The sequence below is a fragment of the Entelurus aequoreus genome, linkage group LG12 (assembly GCF_033978785.1).
Source record: "Entelurus aequoreus isolate RoL-2023_Sb linkage group LG12, RoL_Eaeq_v1.1, whole genome shotgun sequence".
In the NCBI taxonomy this organism is placed as follows: domain Eukaryota; kingdom Metazoa; phylum Chordata; class Actinopteri; order Syngnathiformes; family Syngnathidae; genus Entelurus; species Entelurus aequoreus.
In genome coordinates this window covers 45,308,535-45,327,676 of record NC_084742.1, presented here as the reverse complement: position 1 = coordinate 45,327,676, position 19,142 = coordinate 45,308,535, and the positions used below count along the sequence as shown (strand labels likewise).

The following is a 19,142-nucleotide window of genomic DNA, read 5'->3' as shown; positions in this document are numbered from 1 at the left end:
CGGGTACCATAACTTCCGTTACTCTGACTTCGTCACGCGCATACGTCATCATACCGCGACGTTTCAGCCGGATATTTCCCGGGAAGTTTTAAAGGCCTACTGAAACCCACTACTACCGACCACGCAGTCTGATAGTTTATATATCAATGATGAAATCTTAACATTGCAACACATGCCAATACGGCCGGGTTAACTTATAAAGTGACATTTAAAACTTCCCGGGAAATATCCGGCTGAAACGTCGCGGTATGATGACGTATGCGCGTGACGAAGTCAGAGTAACGGAAGTTATGGTACCCGTAGAATCCTATACAAAAAGCTCTGTTTTCATTTCATAATTCCACAGTATTCCGGACATCTTTTGCAATTTGTTTAATGAACAATGAAGGCTGCAAAGAAGACAGTTGTAGGTGGGATCGGTGTATTAGCAGCGGACTACAGCAACACAACCAGGAGGACTTTGTTGGAGCGCTAGCCGCGCTAGCAGCCGACCTCACCTTGACTTCCTACGTCTCCAAGCCGCCAAACGCATCGGGTGAAGTCCTTCGTCCTTCTGCCGATCGCTGGAACGCAGGTGAGCACGGGTGTTGATGAGTAGATGAGGGCTGGCTGGCGTAGGTGGAGAGCTAATGTTTTTAGCATAGCTCTGTGAGGTCCCGTTGCTAAGTTGCTAAGTTAGCTTCAATGGCGTCGTTAGCACATTGTTAACCTTCGCCAGCCTGGAAAGCATTAACCATGTATTTACATGTCCACGGTTTAATAGTATTGTTGATTTTCTATCTATCCTTCCAGTCAGGGGTTTATTTTTTTGTTTCTATATGCAGTTAAAGCACGATGCTATCACGCTAGCTCGTAGCTAAAGCATTTCGCCGATGTATTGTCGTGGAGATAAAAGGCACTGAATGTCCATTTCGCGTTCTCGACTCTCATTTTCAAGAGGATATAGTATCCGAGGTGGTTTAAAATACAAATCCGTGGTCCACAATAAAAAAAGGAGAGTGTGGAATCCAATGAGCCAGCTTGTACCTAAGTTACGGTCAGAGCGAAAAAAGATACGTCCATCACTGCCTCTCAAGTCGTTCACTGTAACGTTCCTCATCTACGAATCTTTCATCCTCGCTCAAATTAATCACTTTCTCGGTCCGAATCTCTCTCGCTCCATTGTAAACAATGGGGAATTGTGAGGAATACTAGCTCCTGTGACGTCACGCTACTTCCGGTACAGGCAAGGCTTTTTTTTATCAGCGAGCAAAAGTTGCGAAATTTATCGTCGATTTTCTCTACTAAATCCTTTCAGCAAAAATATGGCAATATCGCGAAATGATCAAGTATGACACATAGAATGGATCTGCTATTCCCGTTTAAATAAAAAAAAATCATTTCAGTAGGCCTTTAAATGTCACTTTATAAGTTAACCCGGCCGTATTGGCATGTGTTGCAATGTTAAGATTTCATCATTGATATATAAACTATCAGACTGCGTGGTCGGTAGTAGTGGGTTTCAGTAGGCCTTTAAATGTTATTATCAATGTGCCTGTTAATACATTACATATATACTTACATTAGGGGGAAAAAAACTCAATTAAGGTGTTTGGATGTTTTTTTTAAGGGCTTTTATAGGCGGAATCGAGCACCTCCCATAGGCTTCATTGTAAGCAGAGTTTTGATCACTTTTATTTAATAGTTAGAATGCAAAAAAAAAATAACGTCATGTCTTTCATAATGCTTGTGAACAATAGGCTAAATTCCCCCCAAAAAAGTGCAGTTCCCCTTTAAAAGAACGACACGTTGGTGGGTAGCAAAATGCTAAACGTACATCTGTAACCTTTTGAACAAATTGTACTACAGTAGTGCCTCAACTTACAGGTTTAATGGGTTCTGTGACAGAACTCTTAACTCAAAACACTTCTACCTCAAGTCAATGTCGCACATTAAAATGAATTCAAATCAATTGATTTGGTGCTTGCCCCCCTCCGCCCCCAAAAAATACACCACAATTTTAATAAGTAACATGCCTTTTGAAAAGAAAAACTAACTTTGAGAAATCTTGTATAAAAAACATTCTAATTGCTTGTATTGCGACACATGACGTGAAACCCTGTGGTGGTCGTCAACCAAGCCAAGAACTACTGGAGTACAAAAGAGGCTTGTATCCTTCTGCAAGAAGCAGATGCAAGCAAAAAAATCCAACTATGCAATGGACTAGATCCTTATACCTTTATCAAAAAAAGATTTGTCAAGTAAAATCAAGGAGTATACGTTGTCGCATTCTCAGACATGTTGAAGTATCTGGTGCTCCAGACATCATTTTACACGACAAAACAGATGAAAACTTGGAGGTCTACAATTTTTTTGTGAGTTGCTGGGTCAAGGAAATTGGTATCAAGACTCTCCCGGATAAATATGCATCGTTTTTCTCAGGTAGTGTTGCATTTCATGATTGAAACTCACGTCTACTGCCATGTTTCTTGCTGTTGCAAGCGCTGTTTACAAGTATGTTTTTTTTTCCCCGTCTTCATCAAAATATAACTATAGATGTTAACAATGTGTATGTGCTGAAAGATTCATTTATGATTGTTTTTCAAAATGTAACTATAGATGTCAACATGTGCTGAAAGATTTATTTATGATTGTTTGTTAAAATCTAACTATACATGTCAACATTATGTATGTGCTGAAAGTTTAATTTATGATTGTTTTTCAAAATATAACTATAGATGTCAACATTGTGTATGTGCTGAAATATTAATTTATGATTGTTTTTCAAAATATAACTATAGATGTCAACATTGTGTATGTGCTGAAATATTAATTTATGATTGTTTTTCAAAATATAACTATAGATGTCAACATTGTGTATGTGCTGAAATATTAATTTATGATTGTTTTTCAAAATATAACTATAGATGTCAACATTGTGTACCGTATTTTCCGCACTATAAGGCGCACCTAAAAACCTCCAATTTTCTCAAAAGCTGACAGTGCGCCTTATAATCCGGTGCGCCTTATATATGGACCAATATCAAGCCACAACAGGTCTCGCAACTACGGGATGCATAACGTAACCCCAGCCTCTACTGTAGCGTCTATTCTATGCGCCTTATAATGTGGTTCGCCTTATATATGAACAAAGCTTTAAAATAGGCCATTCATTGAAGGTGCGCCTTATAGTGCGGAAAATACGGTATGTGCTGAAATATTTATGATTGTTTATTAAAATACAACTATAGATGTCAACATTATGTATGTGCTGAAAGTTTAATTTATGATTGTTGTCTTTGGTAAAAACTTAACTCTGAAGTTTTGCTCACGTTTGCTTTCGCCGAGTTGGTGGTTTACGAAACACTCGTAGGAAATGTGTTTAAGAAATGAAAATAATATCAAGATAATACTTAACTAAAACTGGGAAATAATAACCGTTTAAAGTATATCATACAAACCTTTAATGAAGTGATCACTGCAAACTCATGCAGTCTTCGACTCTGTTCCCTTGGATGGAGTGTGAGCTGCATGCTATTCTCGTCATCGTTTTGTAAAATCTTGCTCTCGTCCGCCTTTTTTGATTACCTCTCGATAAACTCTGAAGAAACGTTTATCCTTTTCGTCGATTTGAACAATTCGTACAGCCAAAAACAACACAAGCATAGGGCATTTTTTTCTTTGAGAAAGGCTAAATGGCGCCTAGCAGCCATTGAGAACAGCCCTAGTTTGACCACCACGCATATATTAATAAGCGGGACGTGACGTCAGTAAAATCCAAGCAATCGAATGTACTACAAACAACTATAGTAGTTTTATGAAGTAATGTAATAATAGAGAGTATTTACCTTTATGTCAAACACACCATGAGCAGCTTCTCCATAATTGAATAGACACATGTCAGCCATTTACATATTATTTAACAACCTTGGCATTAGCGCCTCAATTCTGCTTCAGTATGGTGCACACCAGCAGTGATACGCTCGAACTACCCCACGCCTGCTCAACGCTCTGTCATGTGTTTGATGATTCCTTTCTTTAATTCAGGGGTGTCCAAAGTGCGGCCCGGGGGCCATTTGCGGCCCGCAGCTAATTGTTTACCGGCCCGCCACACATTCTGGAAATACTATTGTAAAAATAAAAAAGAACATTAAAAAAAGTGGAATGAGGTGAAATCTAACGAGAAAAAGTTGCAATGTTGACACAAAAGCTGCCATGCAGGCTGTTTTTTTTTCTTTTGTCTTTCTTCATTTTTCTGACAAAATAATGACAAAAAATCCATGTTATAATGAATTATTTTCAGGGCTCCAATTACTTCAAATATTTCACTTTAAAATGTTTTATGTGGTAAATATTGCATATATTGTGTAGTAGCCATATAAAAACATCAAAGTTTTCTTTGACAAAAGCGCATAAAACAAACAAAATAATAGTTCCAGCATGAAATCGACAGATATATCTGAAGTTGATCTCGTAACTTAAGTGTTGAAAGTAAAAGAAAAACCTAATAAAAATGTATCACTTTAGAGTGTGGCACCTTTTGGATCCCAAATATATTTAGTGATTTTTTATTTATCTTTTCACTGTGATTACTCAAAAATATGAAAGAATTAAAATCAATGGTGTCCTGCATTATTGATCTTTTAGGGCTCTAATTACTAAATACTGCATATTTCAGTTTTACTATAAAAAAAACTAAGTTGTTTTTGACAGAAAAGCCATAAAACATTTTTTTTAATTTGTATTACTTTATATCAACTTGAAGTTGATATAGAGATTTACTGTAAGCGTTAAATAATTAAAAAAAAAAAATAATCTGACTTATTTTTAACATTTTAATGACTGAGACCCTTTATGGTGTCCGGGACCCCTAAAGGTAAAATAAATAAAAAATGCATATATTTTGTTATGGTTTGAAAATGAAAAATATCAAAATGGCCCCCACATGCTTTAATTTTTCCGTGTGCGGCCCTCAGTGGAAAAAGTTTGGACACCCCTGCTTTAATTCTATGAATATTGTCTACTTCTTCTTCTCAGCACGTTCCTTCACTCTCACTTTCTTCCTTTCCATGCTTAGAAAAACAAAAAGTTATATCCATCTCTAACTATACGCTTATGTAGCAAGTAAAACCAAGGTGTATTAAGACTGGATTTCCTACTAAAAAATAATGTATGCAGAAATCCAGAAAATATCGTACGCACCAACAGTTTCAGATGTATTCAAATGTGCGCACGCATTATTCCAAGCACATCTCTTTTTTACTTCCCAGTCAACGTGGGATTGAGCGCCAATGATGCAGAGCAGCTGGCCACGTCCTCATTTAAATATGCAGGTCATATTTAAATTAGCCATGCACCAGAGATCCTACACTCTGTAAAGTTAGAAAGCAGCAAGACGGCGAAAACAAAAGGAATTCACCGACAATGAGTGAGATGTGCTTCTTACTGAAGGGAAGGTAAGCCAGTATATAAGTGTGCGAGGCTGTCATATATGGTACTACGTCAGGAAGAAGGTGAAGAAGAAGATGGTTGTGGCCAAAACAGGCGAGAGGACTGGAGATAAAGTAGTGCTCACCCCGTTTGAAAAGATAGTCGCTGCAATGATACGTAAAACTTCAGAAGAGGTGAGAGCACATGTGGTTGGCTATGATTACCCCAAATGTAAACATAATTTGTGTAACTTACAACAAAATGTGTTCATACAGTAGCCTGCTCACAGCCAGATTAGAGTTTCATGTGAAAATGATGTCTTGCCCGACTGGCCAAGCTGGGCTGGAGTCACAGGACCACTTGGTGACAGCAACAGGTGGCCAAATGATCAATGTTCGCACACAAAGTAGGGGAAATATTTAACAAATATTTTAAAACGCAACTAAATAAATCACACGTACGCACCAGTTACTTGGTACTCGGGGAGTCTTTTCACTGAATACTTACTAACTCAGGTAATTACCGTATTTTTCGGACTATAAGTCACAGTTTTTTTCATAGTTTGGCCGGGGGTGCGACTTATACTCAGGAGTGACTTATGTGTGAAATTATTAACACATTACCGTAAAATATCAAATAATAATATTTAGCTCATTCACGTAAGAGACTAGACGTATAAGATTTCATGGGATTTAGTTATTAGGAGTGACAAATTGTTTGGTAAACTTATAGCATGTTCTATATGTTATAGTTATTTGAATGACTCTTACCATAATATGTTACGTTAACACACCAGGCACGTTCTCAGTCGGTTATTTATGCGTCATATAACGTACACTTATTCAGCCTGTTGTTCACTATTCTTTATTTATTTTAAATTGCCTTTCAAATGTATATTCTTGGTGTTGGGTTTTATAAAATAAATTTCCCCAAAAAATGCGACTTATACTCCAGTGCGACTTATATATGTTTTTTCCTTCTTTATTATGCATTTTCGGCCGGTGCGACTTATACTCCGGAGTGACTTATACTCCGAAAAATACGGTATTTTACTTATTTTTACTTAGTTTAAAGTAATATGACTCAAGTAACAAAACTCTTAAAGGGGAACTTCACTTTTTGGGGGGATTTTTTTGGATTGTTCACAATCATTATGAGAGACAAGAAGACAAAATGTTTTAGTTTTTTTCGCTTTATAACATGTAAAAATCTCTTCATTCTCGGTGGCTAGCGATGCAGCTAATGCGAGCAATCCATTCTACCTCTAAATCACTTTAAAAATGCACTCAAAAACCGCCAACAATACTTCATTTATGTGTGATAACCAAGCTGTAGCAACGTTGTTATTGTAGGAGCGAACACGGGGGAACACTTTTTCTACCGTAGTAACACATCGGCGTAAAAGCTAACTACGGCAAGAGATAAGCTAGCTTCAACGTCAGCACGAAACGCGTTTTGAGTTTGCAATGCAGAACACAATGCGATATGACACCAACCTGTACTGATTGAAAGACATGAACAATCATATTACAGTATCTGTAAAGTATTATTTCATGTATGTACTGTAGTGTACAAACGGGGGACGGCGTGGCGCAGTTGGGAGAGTGGCCGTGCCAGCAACCTGAGGGTTCCCGGTTCAATCCCCACCTTCTACTAACCTCGTCACGTCCGTTGTGTCCTTGAGCAAGACACTCCACCCTTGCTCCTGATGGGTCGTGGTTAGGGCCTTATATGGCAGCTCCCGCCATCAGTGTGTGAATGTGTGTGTGAATGGGTGAATGTGGAAATAGTGTCAAAGCGCTTTGAGTACCTTGAAGGTAGAAAAGCGCTGTACAAGTATAACCCATTTATTTACGATGATGTGCTGCATGTATTACGAACAATGTTATGGTGACTTACTCGATGGACATTTTTTTGTTTAGTCAAGCTGGCCGAGGACATTTCCAGTTGATTTGGGTAAGCAGTCCATTAATTTGGCATAGCTTGGCTCAAAAGTTCCAGATTTGGAGCGTGACCATGACGCACCGACCGTCTTCTCCCAACGTTTCACCCTCTTCCTCGTGCTCGCTTTTATAAGCAGCAGTTCGTCCTCCATATATTCAGCTTCAAAAAGATAAGATTGTGAATGCTCATTTGTCCAAAAATAGTCGTCTTCGTTGTCTGCTACCAGGTCTGCCATGATTACAACACACTCATGTGTTGGTTTGCGGAAGTAGGAACACACATTTGTTGCCGAAAGTCAGAAGTGCGTTGCTTTGGAAACGGAAACGAATACGCCAGAGAAGGAAGATATAAACGATCAAAATACGGTAAATATTGAACATATTACATATTGTTATGAAGGTGTCTGTTACTACATTATATATAGACTTGCAGCCTGTATATAAAACTTTGATGGAGGGTTTTGAAATTGTTCTAGAGCAGTGGTTCTCAAATGGGGGTACGCGTACCCCTGGGGGTACTTGAAGGTATGCCAAGGGGTACGTGAGATTTTTTTAAAAATATTCTAAAAATAGCAACAATTCAAAAATCCTTTATAAATATATTTATTGAATAATACTTCAACAAAATATGAATGTAAGTTCATAAACTAAGTGAAGCACAAGCTCAGGTGTCTCACTAAAATGTCTGTCAAAAAGAACTGTGAAAAGAAATGCAACAATGCAATATTCAGTGTTGACAGCTAGATTTTTTGTGGACATGTTCCATAAATATTGATGTTAAAGATTTCTTTTTTTGTGAAGAAATGTTTAGAATTAAGTTCATGAATCCAGATGGATCTCTATTACAATCCCCAAAGAGGGCACTTTAAGTTGATGATTACTTCTATTTGTAGAAATCTTTATTTATAATTGAATCACTTGTTTATTTTTCAACAAGTTTTTAGTTATTTTTATATCTTTTTTTCCAAATAGTTCAAGAAAGACCACTACAAATGAGCAACATTTTGCACTGTTATACAATTTAATAAATCAGATACTGATGACATAGTGCTGTATTTTACTTCTTTATCTCTTTTTTTCAACCAAAAATGCTTTGCTCTGATTAGGGGGTACTTGAATTAAAAAAATGTTCACAGGGGGTACATCACTGAAAAAAGGTTGAGAACCACTGTTCTAGAGGCTACAATAGTGGCTCCCATTAGCCGCGTCTTAAAAGTGTTTATCATCTTTAAATCCCACCACCCAAAAAAAAGAGATGTGTGTTCTTGTCTCTCATTAATGATTGTGAACAACAGGCAAGATTTTAAAAAAGGAGCAGTCCCGCTTTAAGTACAATTTTTGGCTACTTGACCCACCTCTGCTGGTGTGGGCAACATTTTGATTGGAGATTAAGAAACCTCCGCGCTTTGATTCACATTCCTGACTCTTAATTACAGATGTGAACGCTTGTGACACACACATACCTTCCTAATTGTCCGGAGTGTCACATTTCTGGGCTTAGTCCTGTTTGGCCGAGTTGTCCTGTTGGTTACTGGGTCACAGGCACACGTACTTTCCAGGATGTCCACTAGTTGGGAGCTTTTACTTTAAAACTCTTCTAACAACTATTGCGAGAATATAAGGACAAGCGGTAGAAAATGTATGTATGTTGAAGAGCATCCACGAACATCAATACGTCGGTCTTTTTCAGAACATGGCGACGAGTTTTGCCACATTCCAGGAAATTCCCACAGAAATATTCCCCTTTGAAATTGAAGAGACGATTTGTAGAAGTTGCACATTTTAATTCTAAGAATTTTAACATAAAAACATTTAGTTCATTCGGGTTATCTGCTAACATTGGAAAAAAATCCCATTGTTCCCAAAATGACACATTTGCCAAACAAATAAAATCCTCCTTGATCCGAACAATGGTTACTTTCCCAACGTCATAACATTTTCAACACGGCAAAAAAAAATCCAGTTTTTCCCCTTCAGAGTTCACATTTTCCAGCCATGAAACTCCCATTAAAAATAAATTAATATTAATTTTTCTATTCAAACTATTCAACTTTCCACATTGCAATGATTTTCCTCGCAGCATTTCACTTTAGCTCTTCCACAGAAATGTTCTTCTCTAGTATTTGCCACAGTATATACTGTAAATGTATAATATCAATTTATATTGCAATCAGTCAATCAAAGTTTATTTATATAGCCCTTAATCACAAGTGTCTCAAAGGGCTGCACAAGTCACAACGACATCCTCGGCTCAGATCCCAGATTTACTGTAAAGGGGACCGAATATGCAAAACCAACTTTTCTTACCAAATACACAAAAACAGTACCTGTTTTTGTGTATTTGGGATCTGCATAAGTCCCGAAAATTAGAAATCAAACCTTGGCGGGGATATTTATAAAACAATATTGCCCTCCTTCGTACTTCCTCCGAACAAACCGTTTGGAATTTGCACAATTTGTGATGTTTTTCCCAAGTGTGACGTTAATAAACTCCTTCTTTTTCTTTATCCTCTTGCTGTGGGGCAGACTGTCTCATACATGCACATGCATCCTCTGCCGTTGCCATTTCTAATACAACGTAATGATGAATAGTTCTAATTTATATCTATAGAAGCACTAAATACTCATCATCATCTGCGGTCACTCGAACAAGTATGACGATCCTCCTGGTAGGGGTGTATCCCTTTATGGAGGATGTCTGTGCGTGACTGTTTTACGGGGGGAGACTGGTGCACAGACAGTCATCACACCAACCTTGACAGAATCGGGTCAGGGTCCAGTTGCATGGAGTCCAAGACGACTGAGGACCCTTTTCTGCTGCAGCCTTCTTCTTCTACCATCGCGGCCGTTGTGGTAGTTCTTAAATCTACCGTCTTCCGCCTGCTCCGCCGTTGAGGTCTTCACCGTATCCCTGGCTAGGGGGCAGTCAGGTACTAGGCCTTTGCCAAGGGCCACCTGGGGTAACAGTAGTAAAGGGGTTAACCTCCTGGTGCCCCAAGACCCCATAGAGGAGCCTCCACTGCCGGATGCACTTTAACGCCATGCCCAGGACACGAATAAAACTAAATACTACAACGTGGCTAATGGGGGAGAAGATGCTGTCGAAGTGGGGGCACGTAAATCAGAGCACCCCCAAAAGACGATCAGAAAGCGGCTTGAAGATGATCTGTAAAACATAATATATGCAACATTTTTGACCAAAGAACCACCATTACATGTTATGTAGACCACAAGGAGGTGTTTTAAATGTAGAAAAAAATCATAATATGACCCCTTTAATACAAACGCACTAATTTTTAGTGATTTTCTTTCACTCAAAAGGGCCTCCTTGTTTTATTTTCCTAGACGACCTTGTATTAATAACATTTTTGGGTTGTTGTTTTTTTCCAACTTGGTTGCCGGTACAGGGATCGTGAGGAAAGAAAACATAATTTTTTATCAGCTTTGCAAAGGAAAGCTTCAAGGGTGAGCGAGCAAGTGAGGGAGTGAGCGAGGGAGGCGCTGGGCTCCGAGGGTGAAAGAGCAAAGAATCATGTTATCGAAATGAGGGCTTGTAGAAAAGTGCTTCGACGAGAACGCGTAAAGCAGCGATAGATTAGTGGAGAGAGCGAGGACACGTGGCAGACAACGGGCGGGGAGGCGAGGAGAAAGACTCCTGCAGAGAGGTGCAAGATGGACGAGCTCTGCAGGGAAGACAGAAAGACAACAAATAAAAGATGGGTGTGAAAAACACGAGGCTCCCTCGGGAGGAAATGTCTGCGCCTTGAGAAAATAAATATACTACAACAGGGGGAGTCCACATTTTCCCACTGAGGGCTCCATACCAAAACATGACAAGAAACCACTTAAAGGGAAATTGCACTATTTATTTTTAATTGTTTGCCTGTCGTTTACAATCATTATGAAAGACATGACAGATGTTTTTTTTTTTTTAATGCATTCTGAATATTAAACAAACGTAATTAAAATTCTGCTTACAGTGAAGCCAGTGGGAGCTCTACTATTCTGCCCATAAAATCCCATAACCATTGAAAAAGCGCCAACAATACTCCATTTACATTTTGTGACTTGAATATTAACCAAGTATTTGTGATATTGTTATTATAAGCGCTAACGCAGACAAACTATTTTTCGTGACTTGAATATTAACCAAGTATTAGTGATATTGTTATTATAAGCGCTAACGCAGACAAACTATTTTTCGTGACTTGAATATTAACCAAGTATTAGTGATATTGTTATTATAAGCGCTAACGCAGACAAACTATTTGTAGCGGCTCCGTGATCACTTCCTGTGTGACGATGTTTACATCATCGAGTGGTCTGCTGTTCCCTCGCTTCCCTGCAAATTTATTGTAGGTCATAAATCATGCATCTCACATAAAAAGTAGCTGGGTGGTGAGATAATCTGACAAGCTGGGACACTTTGAGAGCCATTTGACCCGAAACTGACAAAAACCGCCCTCCCATCCTCTTGTGAGGATTATTAATCATTCGTCATCTAAATAAGAATATATGAACATCCTAATGACAGCAGACATTGTACAGTAAGTGATGTTTTATTATGTTTATTGGCTCTCGTGAAGTCTGCAGTGAGTAATAATCAGATGATGCGTTTTTGAAATGAATGCTCGTTTGCATCGAATGCGTTGTTTGAAATTAATGTGTGTTTAAAATGATCACAATATGTAAATATTAAATGTTATTATAAATGTTACTACATGACATCATGTATATACAACTCTATTGCAGGTGTTTTTTTAAGGGCTTTGTAGGCAGAATTGAACAGCTCATAGGCTCCATTGTAAGCGGTCCTTTGATCGCATTTATTTAATATTTAGAATACTTTATTTTTTTTAAATCCATCCGTCTTCATGTCTTTCATAATGATTGTGAAAATTCCCCCCAAAAAGTGCAGTTCCCCTTCAAAATAACCTAGATCAGTGGTTCTCAAACTGTTATAGTACGCCAAAGAATCCCTTAAGTGATTAGTAGATATCCGATATTCCGATATTGTCCAACTCTTTAATTACCGATACCGATATATACAGTCGTGGAATTAACACATTATTATGCCTAATTTGGACAACCAGGTATGGTGAAGATAAGGTCCTTTTTAAAACATAAAATAAAAATAAAATAACATAAATACATTTAAAACGTTGTTTTTTTTCTTGAATAAAAAAGAAAGTAAAACAATATAAAAACAGTTACATAGAAACTAGTAATTAATGAAAATGAGTAAAATTAACTGTTAAATGTTAGTACTATTAGTGGACCAGCAACACGCACAATCATGTGTGCTTACGGATTGTATCCCTTGCAGACTGTATTGTTATATAATGTAGGAACCAGAATATTAATAACAGAAAATGAGTGTGAATGAGTGTAAATGGGGGAGGGAGGTTTTTTGGGTTGGTGCACTAATTGTAAGTGTATCTTGTGTTTTTTATGTTGATTTAATTTTTTTTTTTAAATAAAAAAAACAATACCGATAATAAAAAAAAATGATACCGATAATTTCCGATATTACATTTTAAAGCATTTATCGGCGGATAGACATCTCTAGTGATTAGTGTTTTATTTTCCTTTATTCAAACACAGTGTTTGTTAGAGTTCAAACTGTTACTGTCAATGTTTAATAAAACATCTGCTTTGTTGTTGATGGATACTTAGGCCTATTACACTACTGTATTTCAATGTTGGTCATTATGGTTGGTTTTCTGAGGTGAAAAACGTTTGATGTAGATTTTGTACATTAAGAATGCTCAAAGCAATGTAGGTCGACGTGTGCTGGTCCATCTGAACAAATCCTGGACATGTTAGCTGAAGTAAGTAGCATTGATTTTTTTTTTGTCCAACATGCTGAGGGCCAAGATACCAAATCCAAATTGTGCTCTTCCTGTCGTTCCCAGTTACATGTCCGACCCCTCTGTGGCGGCGGATGTGAGTAAGACGGACTCCCTCTACCGCACACACAGCCTCTCAGGCGGGGCCCTTGGCGGCCGCCGCTCGCTGAAGGAGGACAAGGAGGGCTTCCACAACCTGGCCTACACCATCTCCGGTGACAGCAGCCTCAGACTCGAGGTGGACAACAACCACGTCAACCACAAGCTCCACGCCGCGCCTCCGCCCGCGTCAGCCAGCGCCCCCCCTGCAGAGGGGGGCCTCTACATCATCCAGCCGAACGCTCTGGGGCCGCAATGGGTGATGCGGGACACGCGCCACAGTCAGGTACCGGTGTACAATCAGAGGGTCTTTGGCGAGTTGAGACATTGGGACAGCATCCTGTCGGCGGACGAGGTGGACGAAGGTGTAGGGGGGACACCGGAGTACCCGTGCGACACGGGGGACGAGGGCAGTGTCTTGTCCGTGGACATCCAAACCAGCACCAACAGCCTGTCGTCAGGCGACACCAGATACGAGCGCAAATGCAAGGCGGCAGACGTGTCCACCGTGGAAAGCGGCATCTGCGTGACAAAGAGCGAGGACGAGGAGGACGAGGTGCAAAGCGTCACGGACTCAATGGTGGCCGAGGCTCTCGCCGCCCTCGAAGCCGCCACGGCCGGGGAGGACTGTGAGTAAGGGATGCCCGCGGACTGCATTCAGAAGAAAACAGGTTTACAAAGGACGAGTCCTGGTGTGCGAGGCAAGTGTGTCAACACTCCGGTCGTCCAGTAAAAACCTTAACGTTGAACCAGCGTTTTCTTTTGCGAGTGGACAGAATCTTTAGGCCTTCGTTAGGATTTTCCGAAGCGCATGACCAAGCACAATTTTCTCATTTTCCTTTCTGCTGTGTGAAATGAGTTCACACTCGCTGGTACGCAAAAGTTGCTTTGTAAGGAAGTTAAAGGCCTACTGAAATGAAATGTTCTTATTTAAACGGGGATAGCAGATCCATTCTACGTGTCATACTTGATCATTTCGCGATATTGCCATATAGTAGAGAACATCGACTATAAAGTTCGCAACTTTTGGTCGCTAATAAAAAAAGCTTTGCCTGTACCGGAAGTAGCGTGACGTCGCAGGTTGAAAGGCTCCTCACATTTCCTCATTGTTTACACCAACAGCGAGAGCGATTCGGACCGAGAAAGCGACGATTACCCCATTAATTTGAGCAAGGATGAAAGATTCGTAGATGAGGAACGTGAGAGTGAAGGACTAGAGTGCAGTGCAGGACGTATCTTTTTTCGCTCTGACCGTAACTTAGGTACAAGGGCTCATTGGATTCCACACTTTCTCCTTTTTCTATTGTGGATCACGGATTTGTATTTAAAACCACCTCGGATACTATATCCTCTTGAAAATGAGAGTCGAGAACGCGAAATGGACATTCACAGTGACTTTTATCTCCACGACAATACATCGGCAAAGCACTTTAGCTACGGAGCTAACGTGATAGCATCGTGCTTAAATGCAGATAGAAACAAAAGAAATAAGCCCCTGACTGGAAGGATAGACAGAAGATCAAAAATACTACCAAACTCTGGACATGTAAATACACGGTTAATGCTGTACCGCCTGGTGAAGCCTAGCAATGCTGTTGCTAACGACGCCATTGAAGCTAACTTAGCTACGGGACCTCGACAGAGCTATGCTAAAACATTAGCTCTCCACCTACGCCAGCCCTCATCTGCTCAACACCCGTGCTCACCTGCGTTCCAGCGATCGACGGCGCGACGAAGGACTTAGCCCGATCATCGATGCGGTCGGCGGCTAGCGTCGGATAGCGCGTCTGCTATCCAACTCAAAGTCCTCCTGGTTGGGTTGCTGCAGCCAGCCGCTAATACACCGATCCCACCTCCAGCTTTCTTCTTTGCAGTCTCCATTGTTCATTAAACAAATTGCAAAAGATTCACCAACACAGATGTCCAGAATACTGTGGAATTTTGCGATGAAAACAGAGCTGTTTGTATTGAGATACAATGTGTCCCAATACTTCCGCTTCAACCATTGACGTCATCATATATAGACGTTTTCAAGCGGAAGTTTCCCGGGAAATTTAAAATTGCACTTTATAAGTTAACCCGGCCGTATTGGCATGTGTTGCAATGTTAAGATTTCATCATTGATATATCAACTATCAGACTGCGTGGTCGGTAGTAGTGGCTTTCAGTAGGCCTTTAAGTTTTAATGTGGACAACCTTCTTTCATTGAAATGAAGCCTTTGATCCACCCATTTTTAGTAATAAGGAGGACACAGTGAACTGGGACTTGACTTCAACAACTGTATGATCCAAATCCCAGGGATGTGTTTCCTTCGCCAGCTCCCACAAATGTTTGTTGACTCCCCCCAGACTTCACAAACGACTGGCATCACCGCCGAGGTGGCCGCTAATGAGCACCTCCGGGCTCTGGTGCCGCAACTCCCAGCAGACAGAAGCGCCACATTTTAAGGCCGAATGCATTTTGTTGCATGGTCGTGTTTGTTTGTGGCGCCACTCCGCTTCCTTACACTTGCACTCGGCATCCGTCCGTCAATGTTTCACATTCTTAATCAGTGACCGCGGACAGCAGCAAATAGCCTGACATGTTTGTGTTATCCCCGGGCTTTTTGGGGAGCTTACAGTAATTGCAGCGCATTCTCTGGAGGAAGAATGGCCAGAAAAGTACAAACTTCCAAATGTATTTCCTGGTTCATCTGATCCGAGCAAGCCGAATTCCAGGCCTGATACCTCACAAAATGTTCACCCTCTCCTTGCAAACAGACCCTGAGTTAAACATTACACCCATCGAAGCGGCGCCTGCATGTAGTCGTGTACTGCAGTTGATTGGTCCAGAAGGTCGCAGTGTTTCGCCGTTAAACATTGACCAGGCTTCCCTGCTGCCACCCCCTCCAAACCTGCGTAATGGTGCACGATGAGATTAGATTTTGGCACGTGAGGATTTTTTTTTTTCTTGGGGAAGAGCTGAGGTAAACAGCCGTGTGTGTGCAACAGGAGTCAATATTTGCAGCCACGCCCGCCCAGCCCTGACCTCCTATGTTTGGGCAAAGGGAAGCTCAGCCCCACAGGCGAGATGGCGTCGCCTTGTGCGCTTGAACCACGTGGACACGGCGCTACGGGCGCTGTGACTGCGTTCTAACACTTACTTCTGCTGATGCCTTTTTTACTCATTCACATACAATAAAAAATAATTGGTATGTGACATTTGCTAAATGGTAGAGCGTGGCCGCATTCAAATTCCACTACACCAGTGTTTTTCAACCACTGTGCCGTGAAATACAGTCTGGTGTGCTGTGGGAGATTATGTAATTTCACCTAATTGGGTTAAAAATATTTTATGCAAACCAGTAATTATAATCCGCAAATAATGTGCCGTTGTTGAGTGTCTGTGCTGTGTAGAGCTCGGCAGAGTAACCGTGTAATACTCTTCCATATCAGTAGGTGGCAGCAGGTAGCTAATTGCTTTGTAGATGTGGGGAACGACGACTAAGGTTTGTCGTGATCACAATATGCAGACAAAATAAACAAAAGGCGAGTGCCGCTAAGAAAAGGCATTGAAGCTTAGGGAAGGCTATGCAAAACGAAACTAAAACTGAACTGGCTGCAAAGTAAACAAAAACAGAATGCTGGACGACAGCAAAGACTTACAGCGTGTGGAGCAGAGATGGCGTCCACAAAGTACATCCGTACATGACACGACAGTCAACAATGTCCCCACAAAGAAGGATAGCGTCCGCACAACTTAAGTCAGGGGTGTCCAAAGTGCGGCCCGGAGCTAATTTTTTACCGGCCCGCCACACATTCTGCAAAAATTGCAAAATTGATAGTATTGCAGAAATAAAAATAAAACATTTAAAAAAGTGGAATGCGGTGAATACCAACGAGAAAAAGTTGCAATGTTTAAACAAAGCTGCCATGCAGGTAGTTTTTCTTTCTTTTGTCTTTCTTTTTTCGCCATTGTTCAAAAAAAAAAGACAAAAAATCTATGTTATAATGAATTATTGACCTTTTTGTGGCTCTAATTACTTCAAAAATGTCACTTTAAAATGTTTTATGTGGAAAAAATATTGAATATGTTGTGTGGTTGCCATATAAAAACATCAAAGTTCTCTTTGACAAGAGCATAAAACAAACAAAATAATAGTTCAAACGTAAAATCGACAGATATATCTGAGGTTGATCTCGTAACTTAAGTGTTAAAAGTAAATTAAAAAACAATTGTAAAAAAAAACAACTAATAAAAATGTATCACTTTATGAGTGGGGGACCTTTTGGATCCCAAATATATTTAGTGGGATTTTATTTAACTTTTCACTGTGATTACTCAAAAATATTAAAGAATTAAAATCAATGGTGTACTGCATTATTGATCTTTTAGGGCTCTAATTACTAAATATTTCAGTTTTACTATAAAAAACAAAGTTGTCATAAAACCTTTTTTTTTTTAAACTTTATATCAACCTGAAGTTGATAGAGATTTACTGTAAGCGTTAAATAACAAATAATAATAAGTTGACTTATTTTTAACATTTTAATGACTGAGACCCTCTATGGTCCCCGGAAGCCCTAAAGGTAAAAAAAAAAGAAATCCATATATTTTGTTATGGTTTGAAAATGAAAAATATCAAAATGGCCCCCGCATGCTTTAATTTTTCCGTGTGCAACCCTCAGTGGAAAAAGTTTGGACACCCCTGACTTAAGTAGTCTTGATTGCAAAAAACAAAGCAGGTGCAGGGAATAGCGCTCAAAGGAAGACATGGAACTGCTACAGGGAACTACCAAGAAAACAGGAAAAGACAGCAAAATAGGAGTGCAAAACACTACACACAGGAAAACACCAACAAACTCCAAATAAGTCACGGTGTGATGTGACAGGTCGTGACAGTACAACTACTTTGAGACAAGAGCTATAGTGATGCATGGTTGGTTATGGTTTGAATTCATATCCAACAACTGCGAGAACGACTTTTTACTGTCAATATCGGCTGCCGAGTTTCATTTTTTAATAAGTTCTGCTGATGACGTGCCTTCGGATTTTTTCAATGAAAAAAGGTTGAAAAACACTGCACTGCACGAAGATCCTAATATTCCCCAACGAACAGTTCTGTGAGCTCTTGATATGTATACATCTTTATTTTTTTGTCATTAAATAAAAACACAGCAATCAATAAAACACGTACAAATATATGCAATTCATTGGAAACAAACGTGGCACAATGAAAAAGGTGATATGACCCCGCAGGAAGGCGAGAAGAGGTAGACGGACGTCAACGCTCTTGCTTTGGTTTCCACGGAGCTCAGCCGCACATTCTTTTTTTCAACATGACAGACAAAACCGAAGGCCCCCCCCCCCGCCCGCCCGAAAAAGATGTGCGAACAGAATTTGGCTGCTTCCAACACTCGAAGGTTGCGTTCACACTTTCGGGTTCGGAACTGTAAAGAGAGGGGGCTTAGTGCGCACTTTGGTCCACGCCGGTATTTTTGTCACGCAACCAAAGGCGAAGACATCAATTAAAGGCTTGATTAGGTAGCTTTCCTCATGTCACTCAAATATTTCAAATCAAAATGGGTTGATTTTGTTGGTTACTTTTATATTTTTGCTATATTCACCAGCTTTTATTTCACCAGGAGTTCTTAAAACATACTTTTAAAAGGAGCGCTGTGCTGGGCTGACACACACACACCCTTGTATTTGTTACCTTCTTGAGACCTGAGAGAAATGCCTACCTCTTTAGGACCACCCTTTCTAGATATATAAAGATTTGTGATTACAACATCAATAATATATACATACTATGCAAATATAAAAAAAGGTAAGCTTTAAGTTTAGTTTTTTTAAATTAAA

General features: G+C 39.8%; 1 protein-coding gene across 4 annotated transcripts in view; it reads left to right on the top strand.

The window, feature by feature from the left end:
- LOC133662258 (NACHT and WD repeat domain-containing protein 2) overlaps window positions 1–16,198 on the top strand; it is a 169,516-nt gene extending 153,318 nt beyond the window's left edge. For 3 of the 4 annotated variants that reach the window (XM_062066089.1, XM_062066090.1, XM_062066088.1), the window contains exon 10: window positions 13,268–16,198. In XM_062066089.1, the coding sequence (XP_061922073.1) occupies window positions 13,268–13,937 (670 nt within the window). In that variant the 3' untranslated portion in view covers window positions 13,938–16,198. Of the gene's footprint in view, window positions 1–5,249; window positions 6,221–13,267 lie in introns of those variants that run through there. The other variant, XM_062066092.1, reaches the window with a different exon arrangement.
- The last annotated feature ends 2,944 nt before the right edge of the window (window positions 16,199–19,142 follow it).